Source organism: Corvus moneduloides, chromosome 4 (genome assembly GCF_009650955.1).
Source record: "Corvus moneduloides isolate bCorMon1 chromosome 4, bCorMon1.pri, whole genome shotgun sequence".
In the NCBI taxonomy this organism is placed as follows: domain Eukaryota; kingdom Metazoa; phylum Chordata; class Aves; order Passeriformes; family Corvidae; genus Corvus; species Corvus moneduloides.
In genome coordinates this window covers 13,374,034-13,396,058 of record NC_045479.1, presented here as the reverse complement: position 1 = coordinate 13,396,058, position 22,025 = coordinate 13,374,034, and the positions used below count along the sequence as shown (strand labels likewise).

General features: G+C 47.6%; 2 protein-coding genes across 3 annotated transcripts; one reads left to right on the top strand and one right to left on the bottom strand.

Moving 5' to 3' along the window:
• The first annotated feature begins 1,913 nt into the window (after positions 1-1,913).
• Positions 1,914-12,356, top strand: LOC116443386 (poly(U)-specific endoribonuclease-A-like). Its single transcript, XM_032107543.1, has 7 exons — positions 1,914-2,132; positions 7,268-7,367; positions 8,906-9,017; positions 10,655-10,776; positions 10,861-10,973; positions 11,368-11,521; positions 11,949-12,356. The coding sequence occupies exons 1-7, from the start codon at positions 2,122-2,124 to the stop codon at positions 12,204-12,206; spliced, it is 870 nt and encodes a 289-aa protein (XP_031963434.1). The 5' UTR covers positions 1,914-2,121; the 3' UTR covers positions 12,207-12,356.
• A 2,532-nt stretch (positions 12,357-14,888) lies between these two features.
• LOC116443432 (lactosylceramide 4-alpha-galactosyltransferase-like) lies at positions 14,889-21,733 on the bottom strand. 2 transcript variants are annotated; one of them, XM_032107609.1, is made up of 3 exons: positions 19,797-21,733; positions 18,526-18,636; positions 14,889-16,612 (listed from the first exon to the last, which is right to left on the bottom strand). In XM_032107609.1, exon 3 carries the CDS (start codon positions 16,607-16,609, stop codon positions 15,476-15,478), a length of 1,134 nt encoding a protein of 377 aa, XP_031963500.1. In that variant the 5' UTR covers positions 16,610-16,612; positions 18,526-18,636; positions 19,797-21,733; the 3' UTR covers positions 14,889-15,475. The 2 variants fall into 2 exon arrangements, with proteins under 2 accessions (XP_031963500.1, XP_031963501.1); XM_032107610.1 differs by lacking the exon at positions 19,797-21,733 and adding an exon at positions 17,188-17,257 and having other exon boundaries at positions 18,526-18,762.
• Positions 21,734-22,025: the final 292 nt, after the last annotated feature.

Here is a 22,025-nt window from a genome sequence, read left to right as displayed (position 1 = left end):
CCTGTAAAACTCAGTGTTCTCACTCACACCTCTCTTGATCAACCAAAGAGGTTTAAACTAACTCTGAATCAACCCCTTCTCCCTTCAGGGAAATGTAGGCACCAGACTAGAGGTGACAAACCAACACTTACCTGTTGGCCACCTTGGCTGGAAAAGCAAAATATTTAGGCCAGAAATGTGCAGAGATGCCTACATGCTTTAGAAACATGTTCTATACCCAGGATCTCCTTGATCCTTGACCTTGGCAAAGGTCAGCATCTGATGCTTGAGGTGGTGGTTTTGTCAGGCAGAACATCTTCCACAATTTCTCACCCCACTCCTTTGGAAGTGCTGGTCACGTGTGAGTGAGACAGCACCAAACACTCTCCCTATTCCCTCGTGACAGAAAAAGAGGAACAGAGCAGGGGCAGCCTGGCCTCAACTCTTGCACAGAAACCACATCTGCTGCCCTGTGCAATGGTTTTGACAAAGCACTGGCTGGGCTCTGCTGCAGAGGAAGCCAACCCATGTAGATACTAAGGCTGCTCTCTGCACACTTTTTTTTTTTCTGCATTAGACCTGGGGATGACCCAGATTCTGTGCTGATCTAATTTGCCTCTGATCAGTCCTTCGTTTGTGTTGGCAGACATACCCCTGCACCTCTTCAGGAACTTTGCATTTTTCTTAGCTCAGTGTCCAAATCAAAAGACAGAAGTTTTAAAAGAGATTCAAGTACACAGTTGGTTGTGAAATTTCTGGTGATGCTACTGAGTTGTAATTTTATTAAAGATTAACTTAAAACCACTGACTCTAGTGATGATGCTGCTTGTAAGTGAAAATTCCCTTGGCTCCCATCTGGGCTCTTTCTGTTAGTGTGAGTAAAGAAGTTCCAACTTTCTTATGGACAGAATATGCCCACTGGCTTTTGTATTTTAAAGGAAAGCTTAGAAGAAGAGTTCCTGCATTCAGTTGATAAACTGGGGCAGTTGACAAATCCAGGGTAATGGATTTTTGTCATTTACCTTGTTTACCCTGAACTGCAATAAATACTATGCAAAAATGATAAAGAAAATTATTTCTGTTAAAATTAGGGACATGCAAATTTGAGATACTTTCATTTCCCCTACCAGTGTCAAAAGGAAGCTTCACTTTTAAGAGTTTTAAGTGGGCTGCATGTCTTTTTCCCTATGCAATTCTGTGTGTCAGGTGTCTTCATTACCAGGGGTTTTATTTGGCCCTAAATTAATTCTTTGAAGGGGTACATGGACCAGCGGTGCAGAACCATTTGCATGACTGGTAGCTAGCATCAAGCCATTCTGGCTTCTCTCTCTCTCTCTCTCTTCCTATATCTATAGTTTAGACCTAAGGCTATGCTTTTCGGAAATTAATTATTATGAAGAAGAAAATGCTACAAGTACCAACCAAAACCCAATAAACTTTAAACCATCTGAAGGTTGATTTAGCCACATAATGAATGCAAGCTTCCCAGGACAGGCACTGGAGTGGGTACCTGCACCTACCAGCACCTGTCACCACTTGCTTCCAGTGGCACATGCAAAGTTCTGCCTTTCAAAAACGTTTCCTTGCTATAACACCTCCTAATATTCACAAGATCCCATTTAGCAGTTTCAGCTGTAAATAAAGAAGCATTTGTTGGGGGTTTTTTCTTCCCCGCCTTTGTTTTTTTTTGATCTCAGTTTAATTATCATCTTCCCTTCTACTGTCAAATAATCACTAGATACAGAATAACACTAGAATGTCCCGTCTATCACAAGGCTTTCAGGCTTGCAGTGCTTTTTTCTGGGCTCAAACGTCATCCAGAGATGTAAAATCTGTATGGCAAATAATCCAAGATGCAAGATAAAGTGAGGCAACAGCTTGCTACAGATACCTCTGACTTCCTGGTGTGAGTGTTCCTGCGCGGAGAGAGGCGTGAGTTGTGGTGTTGTCCTTAGACTGTTGTGGGAACTGGCACCTCCTGCTTCTCCTGTGCCTTCCTGTCAGGCTGAGTGACAGTCCTCAGCGGGCAAGAGGGTGTAAGAGGAGCACAGCTCTGTGCCTTGGACTACGGGAGGATTGCTGAGCTTCTGGCTGCCTTCTCCCTGCTCAGAGTATTTGCCAAGAGAAAAACTTCTTCCTGGCATGGCAAGTGGGTAAGAGACAATCATACTAATTCTCCTCTAACAGGAAGGGTAGTGGGGATGGGATAGATTTGTCTGTAAAAGGGTGAATATTACATGACATGGCACACAGCAAGAACCCTGGTCCTCCTTCTGTTCTGTTTTACTGACTCACTGCTGTGTTTCACAGTGTAAAACATCGCTGAGGCTACTGAACCATTAGCTTAAAATAAAGGCGATGCTAAAATCAGACTGTGCTTAAACATAGCTGGTAACTTAGAATCAGTTCTTCAAACATCAGCTGCCTGCCCAGGACCTTGACAGATTGTTCCACTCTTATGTTTGCCCCTTGACATTGCCTTTTCCTTTCCATGTACAAAACCTGCCATATTTATCCTTTGGTATTTCAAATACCAGCTTTAAATGAAAAAATAAAAAAATCACTGGACTCAAATAGAAGACATAGATACTGGCATAAGATGAAAATCTAAAGAATTGTTTCTATCTTCTGTTAGCCATAAAAGCTGTTGCATATATATTTCCTTTTCTTCTCTATGTAAAGATTAAAGGCTCTATAAAATTGCATGTTGTTGAAAGGATCTTGGAAGGTAAATTTGCTTTGGAGAAGGTGTTCAATCAAACCTTTGCAGGGCTTCATGTGACCCATTTGCAATACATGTTTTTCTTGCTCTGACACTGTTGACTTGCACACATTATTTGCCACTGACCTTTAATTCTCTTCGTGTCTTGAGTCATTTCTGATTTATTGCAATAAAGTCTTCTTCTTGGAGCATTGTTTTGGGTAGAATGAAGAATAAAATGAAGATGTTAGATTCTTTTGCTCTAACCACACTGCTGGTGCATCAGTAACTCTTGCAAAGAGCCTCTCCCAAGTTTTCTCAGCTCTTAAAAGTGCAGACTGAGTGTGGTTACTGGTGTGGTGCTTTGCTCACATAAGCACATCCAAGCAAGGTTCCAACTGGACAAAATCCAATTGGCCAGACTTCTTGCACAGAAATAATTAATTCTATGTGAAAGCATAAATTTAACAACTCAGAACTTTCACCATAGGGAGGCGATTGAGAATTGATGGTAAACATCTCTGTGTTTGAGCCAGCCATGCCATTGTGTTGAAAACCAGGGAGTAAATATGCAATACCCTTTTCCAGGAAAACCTTACCTACTTGCTGGTGTGTCATGGATTTGCATGAAGGTGTTGGGCATCTTCTCATTGAAGTTGTCTCACCTTGTATGTGTAAGCTAAGTTTATGGCCCTTTTTAAAGAAATACCATCCAGAAAGAGTTTTTACAAGATGACTGTATAGGTTGCTAGACAAGTTTTTTTGCTTTGGCAAGGGTATATTTTTTTAAATCTTCATTTACAGCATAAACAGGTGCTCTCTCTGTTTGGAAACTAAAGGGACAACAAAAAGGAGAGGAAAACTTCATTATGACATTGTGGTAGCACCTAACAGAGATAAAGGAGAGTAAAGGCTTTTATTTTGTAAAATGTAGTGATTTCAGTTTTGGGACAAGTTTCCTGAATGCAGGAATACATTTAGTAAAAGAATATTTATTAAACAAAAACGGGGATTGAAATCTCTAGGTATATGCTTGCTGTAACCCTCTCCTGAGTAGACACCTTGAGCTTATGTGATATTCCATAATATTTCTAAAGGAGGAAAGGTCAAACAGAGCCCTACAGTGCTTTATAAACACAGGACAAATCTGCCAAGAGCAGACTGAGAACAAGCAGTGGGTATTAAAGGGATGACAGATCTCTCCTAGATAGGTGACTTTCACCAAAATACACACATACGAAAATATACGTATATAAAATACTGTATCTGTGGAACAAAATATTATAATAAAACCCAGCTGACACCCTCCCTAATGTTCCACATACCTTGGATGTTCAGCAGGCAGCAGACTCCTCTCCACCACCAGTAGTTCCTTCCAAAGTAAAAACTCTATGAAACATAATATGATGGTTCTCAAACAGACGGGATAAGCTGATGCAGAGGAGGAGACAGCAAGAAGGTCCAGAATCCAGGACAAAAGTGATCCAATAAAATTAGAGCAGTCCAAGGTAAAGGCTTGAAGTTTGAAAAACATCTCTGGTACTGTTCTGTGAACTCACCAGTCCTGTCCTTGGGCCTTCAGCTGAGCTGCTGAGGTGAGCAGTTTTCTGTTTGGTGGTGGTTTGTAAGCTCTTTTGAGAAGGGCTTGCTCTTCTTAAGAATCTGGAAAGAATATGGAAGTATGGCTGGAAATAAATAAAACTGCTGCTGCTGGTGGCTTCTGAGGCAGCTCCCTGGGACATTGAGCAGGGGCCTTGTTTGGGCAGCCCAGCCAGTGTTGATAATGTGATGCCACAAACACCACTTACTCTTCAAGCAGAGCCTGGCGTTTGGGCGGGGGCTGAATGAAGCTCCTCTGTGACAGCCTCCTTCTTCTCCACTGCGAGATCCATGCAAGTACGTGTTCCAAGCACAAATCTTCCTTCATATTCCTGTTTAACCCTGACAATGAACATATCCTTTGGGTCCTATACGCTAGAAATTTTAGCCTTTTTCCTTTTTTCAGGTATTGACACCTGTTCAAGCCCAGTTAAAAGTTCAAGTGATCGTGTAGATTTCCAATCCACAACTATCCCAAAGTACCAGAGAACCCGAGGGAAAATGCACTGTCAGTGCCTCCAGCGTAGCTGAGGAACACAGCAGCTCAGATCTGTGGTTACAGGTGGACTGAGGCGTGGCAGCTGCAGTAGTTACGGTTATCTGCCCTGCCTTTGTGCCTTTGCCACAATCTTTGTTTGCTCTTTCTGCTAGAGAGCATGGAATTTGCCACTGGCAAGAGGATGCAGTGAGTTATCTCCGTCCTGGCCAGAACAGAAGGAGAAGATTAACACTAATCAGAGGTTCAGAGCTGGGCTTGAAGGTGCCTTGGTTCAGTCTGGGAGAACCAGTTGGTAAAATCATGGCAAGTTGCCCCAAGAGCTATTTTAAAGAAATGCCAATTCTTGACAGACTTCTGTACTTTTCTTCTTCTCTGGAAAACATTTCTTTTGGAGAAGAATTCAAAATTATCAAGTGGTTCTTCTCTGGGCTTTGATTCATGTGCTGGTTTGTAACTGATTGATCCCACTGTCAGTCATTTAAAGATTAATCCACTTCTTTTTTTCTCCCCTCCATCTTCTTGATCTCCTCTTAGTGTGGACATAATGTACTTGAACTGGAGCTACCTCTGAGTGCTTCATCACAATAACAACCCGTTGTGGTTTGACACTGGCCAAATGCCAGGCACCGACAAAAGCCGCTCCCTCACTCTCCCCTGCCACAGCTGGGCAGAGGAGAGAAACAAATTAATGAAGGGTTCATGAGTTGAGATAAGGACCATGAGAAAACACTCCAAGGGCAAAACAGGCTCAACTTAGAAGTACAAAGTAAATTCATTACTAAAAAAAAATCAGAGGAGGATAATGAGAAGTAAAATAAGCCCTTAAAAACATCTTTTTCCCCCCAACCCCTCCCTCCTTCCCACTGACAGCGCAGGGAGACAGGGCATGGGGGTTTTGGTCAGTTTGTCACCCGAGATCTTCTTCTGCTGTGCAGGGAGAGCAGTCTTCCCCTGTGCACAAGACTGTGGGGTCCCTCCCACAGGAGACAGTTCCCCATGAACTTCTCCAGCGTGGCTCCAAATCTCACGAGCAGCAGTTCTCCCCAAACTGCTGCAACATGAATTCCTCCCACAGGCACACAGTCCTCCCAAAACTGCTGCAGCATGGGTCACTCTTCCACGGGGTGCAGTCCTCCAAGGACAGGCTGCTCCAGCCTGGAAGCAGGGCCCTCTCTCTCCACTGGGTCTCCCACTGGATCACAGCCTCCTCCAGGCATCCACCCACCCTGGCATGGGCACCTTCCCTATGGGCTGCGGGTGGATCTCTGCATCCCCCATGGATCCCCACAGGCTGCAGGAGCACAGCTGCTTCACCATGGTCTTCACCATGGCCTGCAGAGGCACCTTGGCTCTGGCACCTGGAGCACCTCCTGCCCCTCCTTCTGCACTGACCTTGGTGTCTCCATGTTGTTTTCCTCATGTGTTCTCACCTCCTCCTCTTCTCTGGCTAGGAAAAACTGTGCCCAGTTTGTGTTGATTTTCTTTTTAAATATGTTTTCACAGAGGCATTACCAACCTCTCTAATTGGCCCAGCCTTGGCCAGCAGCATGTCCATCTTCAGAGCCATCAGTGATTGGCTCTGCTGGACATGGTGGAAGCTTCTAGCATCTTCTCACATAAGCCACCTCCGTGGACCTGCCCGCTACCAAAAACAAGGCCATGCAAAACCAAGACACAACCCTTCTTAAATCTTGTTGATAGACAAATGGACAGACTTCTGAAAACTGTACACTATTATGCAGGAAAAGACTCCATTAAAAATAAGGGAAGGAGAAGCTTGGGTAGGTCTGTATGTGCATCAGAGATCAGTGCATGAGGGATTTTTATTGTATGCAGACCTGGTGTTTAGAGCCTTACTCACCCTTTGTCACCACTACCTTTATGCTGGGATAATCACATGGCAAAGGAAAACATTCTGTGTGGAATCTTGCTTGAAGGAAAAAGGGTAGGAAGAGTTTATATGATTGCTGCTAGAAAAGCATCATAGAGAGAATTCTGTGCTTCCTGTTCAGTTGGTAGCGTGTAGGAAGAGTTTATATGATTGCTGCTAGAAAAGCATCATAGAGAGAATTCTGTGCTTCCTGTTCAGTTGGTAGCGTTGCAGCATGCTAGCAACAATCTCTTGCTTGCCTCTGATTTGTGCACGGAATCCTCAAGAAAGAAAAAGTACCATCTTCCTTTTTGTTTTGGTGCATGGAAAACCGCAGGAAGACTTACCAACAAAACTTTGTTGAAATAGATTCTGACATAACCTTAGGGAAGGCTCAGGTTTCCTTACAGGTTGCCTGCATTCTTTGAAAAGGAATGTGGACCATAAGCATTGGGGTTTTTCCAGCAGCAGTGACAGGAAGGTGTGGGGAGAAAGAGAAACTTAATGACAAGCTGATATCCCGAACATGGAGTGGCATTAGAAGACTCTAGAAGTGACTTGCAGAAATAACAGCATGTGCCCTTTTTTAACACATATATTCCTCTGTATTTCTTGACAGGAAGGCCTTAAATCATGAACTTTCTAAGCTTTTCAATGAGATGTGGGATGTAGATGTTCACCGCCTTAGGCCTGGGGAAGACTACACAATTGATGTGCAGGTAACCAGTTGCTTAGTCAGGATTACGGGTGGTGTGGTGCTGCAGCAAAAGTGCCTTTTGCTAAAGGAGTTGCCTGTCCTTTGTCGTGTCCAGTGAGGAAAGCATCCCTTAGGAGAGGGAACGGTGCAGAGATCACAAATGTTTCACACTTACCTGGACCTTGGTTACAAGTGGAGTCTCTCAGGTGTTTGTCTTGGGCCCTGTAATATTTCATATCTCTATCTGTGAGCTGGAGGAGGAACCAGCATGCAACCCTTCCAGTTTTACAGATGACAGCAAACTGTGGTGAGGAAGTCGATATGCTCAGGTGTATGGCTTCTCTTCCACTGGACACAGGAGGCTGGAGGAACAGGCTAAGGAAGGAACATCATGAAATTCAACAACAACAAAGGAACAGGATGCCTAGAGAAGCTGTGAAATCCCCATCTCTGGAGGTTTTCAAGAGCCAACAAGATGACACCCTGAGAAACAGAGTCTGAATTCAGTGTTAACCACACTTTAAGCAGCACTAGAGATGTCCTGTTCCACCCTGGGTGTTTCAGTGTGTGAATGACAACTTGTGTGTGTGGTCTGGGTGACTTGCAGCAAGGGAGAAAGGGAGAAAGGGAGAAAGGTCGCAAGTCATTCTTAGGGGAATAAGGGAGGAATTTGAGAAATTCCTGGGTTTCTCTGGGAGAGTGGGGAGTAGCACAGAGGGGTGGGTGAAGAAGACTTCAGGACTTGCTTCCAGTCCCAGGGAACTGTGAGGGAGGAGTGAGAGATTTGATAAGCAGCCATTCACTCCTTGCTAGCTCAGTGCAGTGCAAACATGACCATGTGTTTTGACCACAAATTGCAACAGGCCAGAATATTTACAATCCAGTTTTGTCCTCACACAAGAACTCACTTTATTCTGATGTTACTCAAACACTTTATTCCAGTTTTGCTTCATATTATAACAGAAAATTTTCTGTTGCTGATAAACTCAAAATAGTGGTACCTACCTCAAGCCAAAATGGACTTGGGAAAAACTTCTCCCATATGGTTTCTCCATTTGTCAGAACAAGGATCTAGGTACCCCTTGCCTGTGTTAACAAGCTGCTATTCATCTTCTGTCTTCTTTCCTTGAGAATGCCACTTATGAAATAGAAATTTGAAAATTATCAGGAAAGCCTCCTTACAACTGCAGAGACAGAAGGTACCCAAATCTCCTTTTAATTTATTTGTGATGGGAGGAAGCCCTTGCTCTACATCACTTCTGTTTACCATTTGTGATGTATAATAGCACAGCTGGTTACTGAGCAGAACAGAACTATCACATGGACCATCACAATCATCTGTGTCAACAGAGAAATTTCAGGCTCTTACAGTGCCAGAGATTGTCTTTTTTCTTTATGCTGGCAGTTCTGTAATGTCTTCTCTTGTTTCATAGGAAGACAATTCCTAGCAAAGAATCCTGATAGCATTATGGGGTTTGGTTTGATTATTACAAAGGCAGGCACTATCTCCTCTAAGGACATCTTACTCCTTACATTGTTTTCCTCTGGTGTTCTTCCTAGGGAAAAGCAGGCCCAGCACAGCAAGGTGACGGTGCTGTCCAGGACAACGCAGCCAGACATCTCTTTCACAATGTAAATGAAGAACGCCTGAAGAGCATAAAAACTTTTGCAAGTGAGACCTGTTCTTTTGTTAATGGTGGATGTGATATAAAAAAATCTGTGCTGGTTTTGATATGTTTGCCTAAAATATAACACTGTATATTCTTCGGATGGTGGTGAGGATCATCAGGCTGTAGGTCATTTGAAGGGAGTTTTCGTAACAGTTGCATGGAGGGTACCTGTACCTGAGCCTCAGGAGGAACATCCTTTTGTTCCTTAGGCAAAATCTGAATTCTCTGGCTCTTCCACTACAAAGTAAAAGGGATGAGACACTTACCACAAGCTCGAGAAGTGGCCCATGGGAATCTCACAGGGATTTAGCAAGACCAAGTGCTGGTGCTGCACTAGGGTCAGGACAACCCCTGGGATCAATCCAGGCTGGGGATGAGCAGAGGGAGCAGCCCTGGCAGAAGGACTTGGGGGTGCTGTGGGTGAGAGCTGGCCCTGCCCCGGCCGTGTGCACTGGGACAGAACCCCCTGAGCTGGGCTGAGCCCCAGCGTGGGCAGCAGGGGAGGGGGGATTCTGCTCCTCTGCCCCGCTCTGCTGAGAACCCCCTGCAGGGCTGCATCCAGCCCTGGGATCCCAGCACAGGAAGGACAGGGAGCTGCTGGAGCCAGTCCAGAGCAGGGACACCAAGGGGAGCAGAGGGATGGAGCAGCTCTGCTGTGAGGAAAGGCTGAGGGAACTGGGATTGTTCAGCCTGGAGAAGGGAAGGCTTTGGGGTGACCTCAGTGTGGCCTTGCAGTGCCTGAAGGGAGCCCACAGGAAAGATGGAGAGAGATTCTTGACAAGGGTGACAGGACAAGGGGGAATGGCTTCAAACTGACAGAGAGTAGGTTAAGATTAGAATTTAGAAAGAAATCCTTTCCTGTGAGGGCGGTTGAGACACAGTAATGAACAGTTTGTCCAGAGAAGCTGTGGCTGCCCCATCCCTGGCTGTGTCCAAGGCCAGGCTGGCTAGGGCTCTGAGACACCTGGGATAGTGGAAGGTGTCCCTGGCAGGGAGGGACCTCCCATGGCAGGGAGGTTGGAACTGGATGATCTTTAAAGTCTCTTCCAACCCAAACCCTTCTATGATTCTATGTATTGAAAAAGACGCCAAATTAATCTTTACTCCTTTACTCACAGCTTCTAAGCCCTTCTAGATAGTACTAGACCCATAGCTAGTTCTTGCATTTCTGTTGGGGGCTATACTTCAGCCAAGTCTATGAATGTATGTTTCCTTCCCTAATTTTTCTCAAGCTCAAGACATCTCGTATAGGTTTATGCTCTATTATTTCTCTGCTGAAATAATGCCCACAAAACCTTGTGCCAGCATAGCTCAAGGTCCTAAGCCTGTGTCTGTAATTGTGGTGGTCAGATATGATTTGTTTTGGTAGAAGGTAATTATTACTTCATCACTCAGCTCCGTAAGAAAGCTCAGTAGCTCTTTATCTTTAAAAAGATCTTTAAAAAGTACAGCAATGATCTGGCCTTGAGTCACCTTGAGGCCTACACCTAACAGTGTACCTGGGAGTGGAATCTGACATATAAAGGAATGACTTTCTCTAAGGGCTGTCAAGGCATATTCTATGGTGACTTTTTATGATGGCACTCTAATGCCTGGATCAGGCATATGAGCAGACTGAAAGTTTCTCTTTTTTCTGCAGCCTTTATTTCCTTATTGGACAACTATGAGACATCAACTGGTGTAGCAGAAGTAGTGACTCCAGAAGAAATAGCTGAAAACAATTGTTTCCTTGATGCGATCTTAGCGACAGAGGTCATGAGAGTGAGTAACACAGATCTTTTTTGTTGCTGAAAACACTGAATTAAAAACTAAACTGTGTATGTATCTTGGTTTTCTATCCTTCAGCTAGCTCATGACTATCTGCTGAAAAAAAATCTAGCAAAGCCAAACCTTGCTGATTTCAAGCATCAGCTTTATGACATCTGGTTCCAGCTCTATGCCAGGAAAGAGAGAGACAGGTATGTTTGATGGGTATGGGCACTGAAAATCTCTGTGCTATTCCGATTTAGGTAAATGTAAGCCCAAGTGCCATGTTACACATAGAACTGGAAGAATGCTTCACACTGACAGAGAGCAGGTTTAGATTGGATATGAGGAAGAAATTGTTCCCTGTGAGGGTGCTGAGGCCCTGGCACAGGCTGCCCAGAGAAGCTGTGGCTGCCCCATCCCTGGCAGTGTCCAAGGCCAGGTTGGATGGGGCTCTGAGACACCTGGGATAGTGGAAGGTGTCCCTGCTTTGGCAGGAGGTTGGAACGAGATGAGCTTTAACATCCCTTCCAACCCAAACCATTCTATGGCTCTATGAAACATATTAAAGACCTATGTATTTTGTTTTTTTCTTTTTCATTATAGACCTGATTCTTGTGGTTTTGAACATGTTTTTGTTGGAGAAACAAGGCGTGGTAAAGAGATCTTAGGTTTGCACAACTGGGTGCAATTTTACCTTCAGGAAAAGCACAACCAGATTGATTACAAGGGATACGTGGCTCGGAAGAACAAAACTAGGGTAAGAACAAGCTGCTGGGGGCCTTTGCAAGACAAATGGATCCAGAGATAGAAGTGTAATGGAACAGGTGTAATGATGCAATCATAGCCTCAGAGTTTTGAACAGTAATAAGTATATACAGTATATAACTGTATATAAGTGGAATGACTACTAACATGCTTTCCAGCTTCTTTTTTTTTTTTTGCAAAAACTATTTTAAAAAGAAGTGCTGGTGTTTACAGAGCTGCAACACTGCTGAGGCTTAGTTGGGATAAATGGTCATGTATGCTCCAGGGGTCAGGGAAAAGACTGTGCTCCAGCTATAGCACCCAGGCACACAAAGGATGACTGAAGCTTACAAAGCTCTCAAAAATCTGGAATCAGAATTTCTATCTGTCCAGTCACAGCTGTGTTGGAGATTATTCTGTTGTTTCATTTATGCTTTCAGCCTGACAAAGATGACCAAGTTTTGAGCATCCAGTTCAGCTGGAAGGGCTCAGTCAAGCCAATTGGAAGCACCTTTGTTGGTGTCAGCCCAGAGTTTGAATTTGCCCTTTACACAGTCATTTTCCTGCTGTCTGAAGAAAGAGTCACACGTGAAACAGTGAAGATAGATGAGTATGAGCTACAGATGGTTGTCTGGCGCCATGGTAACCACATTGGAACAGCATACCCAGTACTGCTCAGCACCACTAGTGAAGACTAGTAGAGTGAGCAGGAACCATTTCTTTTTAAATCAGGGGAAAGGAGGAGTGGTGGAGAGAGGAGGAATGGATGGGGGGTGGACAGGGCCAGACAGCAAAGTTAATATGTTGTTTTATACAACTCATTTCAAGTAAAAATTGATGACTCTGTCTCTTTTGGTCTGCAATGGAGTGTTTAATCAGTAGTGTTCTGTGACACTGTCTGAGAAACCATGAAACATACTCCTGCTCACATTAAATTTATATCTAACTTACATCAGTCTTCCCTCGTGCATGGTAGCACTGTACTTTTCCGCAAATAATGACATTTAGGAAAAGGTTGTATTAAAACTGATATACATATTTCTCTTATTTGTTAGTCACTGCATATCTAAAAGAGCAATAACCACACATTGCTTACACTTTACCTTCCAGACAGAAGCTTTGATTTGGCACAGGCAGAACCCCAGGATGTTTTAGTCTCCTCTCCTCATTTCATAAGAGGTTAATTTCAAATGCATTATTACCATACAATGACCTGGACACACAGGGAACATATTCAGATGGGGAGATGGTCATCAGATCCACAGCAGGCCTTAAAATGTATTCTGCTTCTTAACACAATTTTCGTATACTCCCTCTGTATTCCTGAAACACCTGGATGACAACTTCATGGTACAGGTACTAAGAGAGCTGACTCGGAAAGATGCCCTCCTTGCTAGTCAACAGAGAGGATCTTAGTGGAGATTGGTGGCTGTCTTGGCCACAGTGACCATGAAGCCACTGAGTTTAAAATCTCTGGTGACAGAGGGAAAAGCACCAGCAAAACTTCAACCCTGGACATGGGAAGAGCAGACTTCAGGCTGCTCAGGGAACCAGTAAATAAAGTCCCCTGGGAAAATGCTTTTGAAGGTCCTGGGGTTGATCAGTGCTGATCACTTTTTAAGCACCATCTCCTGAGAGCACAGGAGTTGGCAATTCCTAAAAATCATACGTCAAGCAGGTGAGGTGGAAGGCTACCTTGGCTGAACAGGAATCTTCTTTTGGAGATAAAGTGAAAAAGGAAGGTGTATGCCCACTGGAAGCAAGGTCAGGTGATGTGGAAGGAATACGGAGATGCTGCTCACCACTGTAGGGGGAGAATTCATGTGGCCAAAGTTCCATTGCAATTGAAGCCACCAGAAATGTGGGGGACAATAAAAAGAGGGGTTTTAAAATACATTAATGGCAAAAGGCAGTGCTGAAATGACAACAGCCCATTACAGGATGAGGATGGTCACCTCACAACCAGGGCCATGGACAAGGTAGAGATGTTTAATGCTTTCTTTGCCTCTATCTTCAACACTGATGATGGATTAAGGAGGTCCCAGCACCCTGGGCTAGAGGACTGTGACTGTGAGAATGATAAACTCTGAGTTAACCCTGAAGGTGTGAGGGATCTGCAGCTCCAGATAGATCCCTATAAGTCTTTGGGGTGTGAGGGGATTAATCTGAGAATACATAAAGAGCTGGCTGATGTCATCACGAGGCATCTCTTGATGATTTTTGAAAAGTCGTGGGAATTTGAAGAGGTCCCAGTTTTCAAAGAGGGCAAGAAGGATAACCCTGGAAGCTACAGGGCTATCAGTCTCACTCCAGTGCCTGGTAAAATTATGAAGATGATGATGATTATTCTGGGAAGTATTGAAAAACACCTGAAGGACAACACAGTCATTGGTCACAGCCAGCACAGCTTTATGAGAGGAAAATCGTGCTTATCAAAACTAATTTCTTTTCATACTAAGGTAACCCGCCCATCTGATCAAGAAATGTCAGTAGATGTAATCTTTTTGGATTTCAGTAAAGCTTTGGATATCATCTATCTCAGTGTGCAGCCCGCAGCTGGATAAACACATCGTGTGATGGGTGAGCAACTTGCTCACAGGTCAAGCACAAAAAGTGACAGTAACCGGGGTGACATCAGACTGGCGGCCTGTCACCTGTGGGGTTCCACAGGGCACCATCTTAGGCCCAGTTCTCTTAAAAATCCTCATAAACAGCTTGAATGCAGGACTGGAAGGGATACTAAGTAAGCTTGCAGATGATACAAAACTGGGAGGAGCTGTTGACTCCCTGGAGGGCAAAAAGGCCCTGCAGAGAGCCTTGGAAAAATGACAGGGCTGGGCAATCACCAACTGTGTAAAGTTTAACAAAGACAAGGGCTGGGTTCTGCACCTGGGATGGGACAGCCCTGGATGTACAGACAGACTGGGGAATGAGGGGCTGGAGAGCAGTGCTGTGGAAAGGGTCCTGAGGGTCCTGGTCAGTGGCCAGTTGGACATGAGTCACCAGTGGCCTGGAGCCAGGAGGGACATCCCTGTCCTGGGGGCACCAGGCCCAGCATCGACAGCCGGGCTAGGGAGGGATTGTCCTGCTCTGCTCTGGGCTGGGGCAGCCTCACCTTGAATATTGTGTGTGGTTTTGAGTACCACATTACAAGAAAGATCTAAAGCTGTTAGAGAGTGTCCAAAGAAGGGACATGAAGATGGTGAAGGGCCTGGAGGTGAAGCCATACGAGGAGCAGCTGAGGGCACTGGGTCTGTTCAGCTGGAGAGGAGGAGACTGAGGTCAGAGCTCACAGCAGTTCTGCAGCTTCCTCACCTGGGGAAGAGGAGGGGCAGGCCCTGATCTCTGCTCTGTGTGACCAGGGACAGGACCTGAGGGAACGGCTGGAGCTGTGTCAGGGAGGGTTAGGCTGGATATCAGGAAAAGGTTCTTCCCCCAGAGGGTGGTGGGGCATTGAACAGGCTCCCCCAGGAATGGACACAGCCCCAAGGACAATGCTCTCATGCACAGGGCACGATTGTTGGGGTGTCCCATCCCCTGGCAGGGACAGGGGTTGGATTCAATGATCATTATGGGTGTCTTCCAACTCAGAATATTCCGTGAAATTTTCAAATACTATAGAGAGCAAGGCAGGGGTTCCTACAGCTGTTGAAACATCACAATGTGCTGCTCAGACCGGGATACAAGGAGGAGCCATTGGAGAACACTAGGAGAGGAACAACCGAGAGACACTGATGGGCAAGTTAAACCTTTCTCTGGCCCTGAAGGACAGCAAGAGAGGCTGAACACATGTTCTTCTGTACATTGAAACACAAAGGATCTGAGGCAGGTATCAGGAATGGTACAAAAGCACAGAGGCGTCACACAGAAAACCTGAGCTGGGGTCTAGAAAGCAACTCTGGGGAAGGTCAAAGGCACTCGGCTTCCTTCAGTCTGGGGAGCATCCCTGCAGCCAAGGGCCCACAGGTCACACTGCACGCCTTGCCCACTCTTCAGAGTCCTGTTTCATCTTTGCATAGGTGGCGGGGCAGAACTGGGAATAGAGCTGAGCCAGCAGAGCCTGGGATGGGATCTCTAACTTGGTCCCGTGGCTCAGTTTGTTCCATATGTGCACTGCATAGGTGTGCTCAAGGAGTTTGTGAAGCTCCAAGGCACTGACTGCCTCAAACAGCTTCTTCCAGTTCTGCCACGGAATAGGATACACAGCTTCTGGGGCAAGAGCACTCACACCTTTGCAGCTCATGGTCTTGATAGTTCTGAGGGAGCACCATTTCTTGAAGACACGAGTTAGGAGCTCTGGGCCCTGGCGCCCCCAGACCCAGCCATTGTAGTTCTGCACAAAGTCCTGCATGCAAAGTTCCATGAACTCGTGCTTGGGCTTAAAGGACAGAAAGGCCCCATTCAGTACGTCTTCACTCTGGATCCCAAGGGCATTGGTGAGGTTCTGCAAGTTCTTAAGCACAATGAAGTCTGTATCCAGGTAGATGCCACCAAATTTCCACATGAGGACAATCCTGCAGGCATCAGACAGGACAGCTAAAATGTGAGGCTCCTGGTAGCGCTGAGGCTGCAAGTACCACTGTGCCAGAGGCGTTCCAGAAAAGAGCTCTGTCAAGTCCAGGGGCTGGATTTCCACGTTGGGGAAGCAGCTCAGCAAGGAGAAAGCCCAGTGCTTGGATAAGGAGGTGTTCCCTTTGGCCATGCCTTTCATGAGGACCGTGACCCTTGACCCAGGGTGTGCCCTGGCTGCTGACTCCACAGAGCATGAGAACAGGTAACTTGGGGTAGTTTGCTCTGATGTCTCCACAAAAAACACATTCCCTGTGGAAGGAGAGGGCCCAGCAGCAATGTTGAGGGAAGAAGGCACATAGTGAGCACAGCTGATTTCATCTGACAAGCCGTAGGGGTGGCCTCTGCTGTTTGGGTCCTCCCAGATGCCCCAGTGCAACTTGTGGTAGACAAAGGATACGAATGCAACGATGAGGATAAACAGAGCCCAGGGCTTGTGGCTCAGCACCACCCTGGTCAGCTTTAGGAGGCAGCTGGGCATCCTGAGCATTCTCTCTCCAGCCGGAGCCTGCTCTCCCGAGACAGCCATCATGATCTGAAAGGAAGGAAAGAAGAGAAAAACCCTGACAGGCGAGGCAGCACAGTATGAGCCTTCCTTCACAAGTGTGTCCCACCTTCACCCCAGTGCACAACAAACCCTGGGAACACCATTAGAGACCTCATCTGTCACCTCTAGAACTTCAGGTCCCTGTGAACACGAGACATGGGACACGTACACAAAGCCCCTGGCAGGAGGAAATAGGAATGCTCCTTATGACCACTCCTGGAGCCCTGCCAACAGACACTGCCCAGGGACAGGTGTTGGTCGTGAGGGGACTTGTTTTCTCCTGATACACAGCGTGCTCTTCCCCCAAAGCAAACACAAGCCTCAGTCTCCCAGGTTGCTGACCTGGCAGCTGCTGCCTTTCTAAACCAACCACCTGCCCCACTGCTGAGAGCCTGGCTCATTGTTCATGGCATTATAGCCTGGCAGGATGGATGGAGAGTGGGAAAGGAATGGATACAAGGCAGCTCTGGAGGCAGATGCAGACAAAGAAGGACAAGAACTGCCTTAGTAAAGGGAGTTCCAAGGCTGCTTCCCAACCCTGCACGGGCCACGCTGGCTCTGACCTGCTCAGCTCTGCCAGTGGATCCTGGTGGTGGACAGGCAATCCCTCCTACCCTTACTTCCTCTCTTCTTCTGGCAAAAGGGAGGGATGGAGAGGAAGAGATTATTAATGAGGCAGCAACAAACAGATAAGTCAGTCTAGCTCCATCCTCAGCGTTAGCATCAGCACTGCTGCCCTTGCCTCTCCTTAAAGTGAAGGGCAGTAGAAGCAGCACCTCCCGTGCCCACAACCGAGCCCCGAAGGCCCACGGGCAAGAGCACATGAAGAAGCAGAGAGGAAGGTTGTGGCATTAAGGACCAGAGGAAATGGCCTCAAGTTGTGCCAAGGGAGGTTAGAGTGGACATTACTCAGAATTTTACTCCTGGAAGAGTTACCAGGCCTTGGCAGAGGCTGCCCGGGAAAGTGGTGGAGCCACCATCCCTGGAGGTATTTGACAGACGTGTAGGTGTGGCACTTAGGCTTACTGGTGGACTGGGCAGAGAGAGCTTTGGGGCTGGAGCCAGGCGTCTCAAAGGTCCCTTCCATCCTAAAGGATTCCATCATTTCTCCTGCCTCCCTGAGCTCCATCTCCAAAGCCCCACGCTCCAGGACAGAAAGGTTTGGGAAACAGGAAAAGCTTTAATCCAACAGCTGTAAGCAAAGAGGCAGGGAATGGGATAGAGAACCCAGCTGACACAGCCCCATTTGTCACTGCCCCTCGATCACTGTGCCTGTGTCACATACGGAGCTTCCCCGTGGCCATTAACGACTTGTCAGCCACCCTGGGAGGCATCCAAATGTCAGAGCATGGAGCCACCAGTGTGCACCAGGCACTGGGGCCGGGGGACAGAGGAGAGGCAGCCGACAGACAAAGCATCAGCTCTGGATCCCCAGAAGGTTTTCTCCTCCTGCACAGAAATGCCAGCGTGTGCTGCCGGTGTTGTAGGCAGCAAAAACCAACCCACCCTGTCTTTTACAGACCCTTTCCATTCCCCACCCTCCACACTGCAGCGGTTGAACCCTGTAAATCATTGTTTGCCTTGCAGGCGCAAGAAGAGAAAGCGGTAGAGGCTTGGGGGGAAGTTCCTGTGCCCTAGAGGGGCAGGAAAGCGCCACTCTAACCTAACCACAAGCAAGGTTCAATGTTACTGGCGCATTTTGAGCAAAAGACAGAACTTTACTACCGTCACATCTCTGTGAAGTCAGAAATACATTTCTGCTTGTGGAGCAGGTAAGACAATGCTTTAGACACTGCATTAGCCAGTGCATTTCTTTGACAAAACAAACACAGGAAGCCTGGCTCTCCCTCTTCCTCTGAAATCACAAGCACCATTCCATAGAAACTGCAAACACTACTCACCGGTCCCTGACTTCAAGACACGTCAGAATACACTGCTCAGCTGGAGAAGAGTTTTAAGAGGTTGGGGTCTGTGAGAGTGCCTGCAACTCTATGGTCTGGCACTTCCTTCTTCTGAAATGAAGAGAGAAAAAGTCTGAATACGTGGAAAAAGACAATAAAGAAGGATGTGACATCACGCATTGAGCCAGTGAGTAGCTCATAAAGAGCATGTACGTAGTCCTGCAAAGGACCAATATAATCATAAAGAAATAGTGAAAAAAACGGCGGAAATTCAGACCCCATTGCCACTACACTTTAGACTGTGGCAGGAAAATGGCTGGTTTTGTTTTCTTCTCCTTTGCTAAGAATTCCCAGTGCTCGCGCTGCTTCTGGGGCTGCCACAGTAACTGAGCTGACCCTTCCATAGAGCTGCCTGCTCCCACCCCAAGGCCAAAGTACGGAATGCTCCTTTGGAAACATACTCTTTGGACCAAATAGTTCACTCATTCATTAGGGAATACTCCCTAATAAGCCAGGGACCTCACTGAAGGACTTTGCCACCACGTTCAGGTGTCCCTCATTCTATGACCGTTCCCCCTTGCCCCTGTGATCAAGGCTGGCTGACTTTCCCTTGCACGAGACACGCTGGCACATTCATAAAATCAAATCCCACCTTTATCAGTGCAGCCACTAAATGTAGGGTTTACTGCAATTCCCCCTCAGCTGCCTGAAAGAAATATTGCTCTGTAGCGTCCCACACCCCTCTCCTCTCCCCAGATCCTTCCATGCACAGCAGCACCATGGATGGACTCGTGACCATCCTTGTCCCAACACAGAGACTGCAGAACCGCTCTGGGCTACCCGATCTAGTGTTTCACCTCCATTCCTTTCATTCTAGCTTCCCACAGCTCAGTTTGTGCCCACTGTGTCTCCTCCCATCTCTGCATTGAACAGAGGAGAGTCTTGCTTGTGTCCTTTACCCACCCGCCTTCAGTCAGGTGTTTGCACACCCTGACCAGACACCCCAGCCGGCTCTAGTCCAAGAAAAGTCAGCAGAGCTCTCCCAGCCTCCCCTCACGCACCGTGTGCTCCAGTCCCCTTCTCACCTTAGTGGCCCTTTGCTGGATCTGCTGCAGTACGGACACGGCTCACTCATCCCGGGATCCCAGAAGCAGCACCCACCCCAGGTGTGTCTCACCAGTGCTGAGTGGTGAGCAAGGACTTGCCTAAGGGGTAGATGGATGACCCCCCATCATCCACTGCCTACATTCTCAGTGTCATCTTCTACTTACCAGGTGTCTGCTGGAATCCAACCCAGCAGACAGGAGACACTCTAGGAGGTCCCTGGAGCATGCGGAAGAGAACTTCCTGATACAACTGGCAGGCGAGCCCGGCAGGGGAGGTGTCCCATGGGATGTGCACTTTGCAAACAGAGGAGCACTGATTGGAGGTGGGGTTGCCAGAGGCCGTCTTGGGCACAGTGACCTCGACATGATTTGGTTTCAATTCTCCGTGAAGGGAGGGAGGGTGGAAGGAAGGAAGGAAAGGGGTCAGCACCTTGGACTTCTGGAGGACAGGCTTTGGTCTGTTCAGGACACTGGTTGAGAGAATCCCTTGGGAAGCAGTCCTGAGGGGCCAAGGGGCCCAGGAAGGCTGGACATTCCTCAGGAAGGAGGTCTTATAGGCAGAGTAGGAGCTCTTCCCAGTGTGCTGTAAACTGGTTCAGGGAAGGCTGGCCTGGCTGAACAGCAAACTTCCACTGGGATTCAGGGAAGAACAGAGAGTTTAGCAGCTCTGGAAGAAGGGGCAGGCAACTCAGCAAGACTACAAGGATGTCATGAGCTTAACCAGAGAGAAAACGAGAAAAGTAAAACTCCAGCTAGAAGTCAATCTGCCCCCATCATAAAAGTTCAGAAAAAAATGCTTTTCAAACACCTTAATAACAAAAGGAGACCAAGGAGATTCTCCATCCTTTATTGCATGCTGGGGTGGGAACATTGCCTCCAGGGATGAGGAAAGGGCTGAGGTACTCAATGCCTTCTTGACCTCAGCCTTTAACCAAAAGCCCAGTTATCCTCAGGATATCCAGCCCGCTGAGCTGGAAGACAGAAACAGGGAGCAGAATGAAGTCCCCACACTGCAGGAGGAAGCTGTTAGTGAGCTGCTGTGCTGCCTAGACATGCACAAGTCTAGGGAGATGCCATCCTTCCTCCTAAGGCTATGGAGGGAGCTGGTGAAGCAGCTCACAAAACTCCGCTCTCCATCGCTTATCAGCAGTCCTGGTTAACTGGAGAGCTCCTGGGTGACTGGACGTGGGCCAACGTGACACCCATCTGTGAGAAGGCTTGGAAGGACAACTGGGAGAACCACAGGCCTGTTAGCCTGACCTCAGTGCCAGGGAAGGGCATGGAACAGATTACCTTGAGTGCAATCACACGATGTGTGCTGCACCACTGGGGCATCAGGCCCAGTCAGCATGGGTTCAAGCAGGTCCTGCTTGGCTGACCCAATCTCCTCCTATGAACACCTAATGGATGGGGAAAGGCTGTGGGTGTCGTGTACCTGGGCCTTCAGTAAAGCCTTTGATCACTGTCTCCCACAGTGTTCTCCTGGAGAGCATTGTGCTGGCAGCCCACGGCTTTAACAGGTTCCCCGTTTGCTGAGGAAAAGCTGCCTGGATGGCCAAGCACAGAGAGTGGTGGAGGAGTTAATCCAGCTGGCAGTGGGTCACTGGTGCTGTGCCCCAGGGCCCACTTTCAGGGCCAGTCCTGTTTCATATCTTTGAGGTTCAACAAGGCCAAGTGCGGGGTCCTGCCCCTGGGTCACAACAACCCCCAGCAGCTCCAGGCTGGGGAAGAGTGGCTGGAAGGAGCCCCAGAGGAAAGGGCCTGGGGCTGCTGGTCCACAGCGTGTGCCCAGATGGGCAAGAAGGCCAATGGCTCCTGGGCTGGGTCAGCAACAGTGTGGCCAGCAGGACCAGGGCAGTGGCTGTCCCCCTGTCATGGGCACTGGTGAGGCCTCACCCCAAGTGCTGTGTCCTGTTCTGGGCCTGTCACTGCAAGATGGACACTGAGGGGCTGGAGTGAGTCTGGGGAAGGGAACGGAGCTGGGGAAGGGGCTGGAGCACAAGTCTGATGAGGAGCGGCTCAGGGAGCTGGGGGTGTTTAACCGGGAGGAGAAGAGGCTCAGGGCGGACCCTCTCACTCTCTACAGCTCCCTGACAGGAGGGGGCAGCCGGGGGGGGTCAGGCTCTGCTCCCAGGGAACAAGGGACAGGACGAGGGGAAACGAAAAGAAGGGTTTGGGTTGGAAAGGACGGTAAAGATCATCTCGTTCCACGGCTCCCTGCCATGGGCAGGGACACCTTCCACTATTATCCCAGGTGTCTCAGAGTCCCATCCAGCCTGGCCTTGGACACTGCCAGGAATGGGGCAGCCACAGCTTCTCTGGGCAACGTGCACCAGGGCCTCAGCACCCTCACTGGGAACAATTTCTGCCTCATATGCAATCTAAACCTGCTCT

What these genes read in the sequence shown, in the direction of transcription:
- LOC116443386 (XM_032107543.1), top strand. An exon ending in ACTACACAATTGATGTGCAG is followed by an intron (nt 7,368 to 8,905) that starts GTAACCAGTTGC and finishes TGTTCTTCCTAG; the next exon opens with GGAAAAGCAGGCCCAGCACA. An exon ending in GAGCATAAAAACTTTTGCAA is followed by an intron (nt 9,018 to 10,654) that starts GTGAGACCTGTT and finishes TTTTTTCTGCAG; the next exon opens with CCTTTATTTCCTTATTGGAC.
- LOC116443432 (XM_032107609.1), bottom strand. Translation starts at nt 16,609, where the DNA reads ATGATGGCTGTCTCGGGAGAGCAGGCTCCGGCTGGAGAGAGAATGCTC.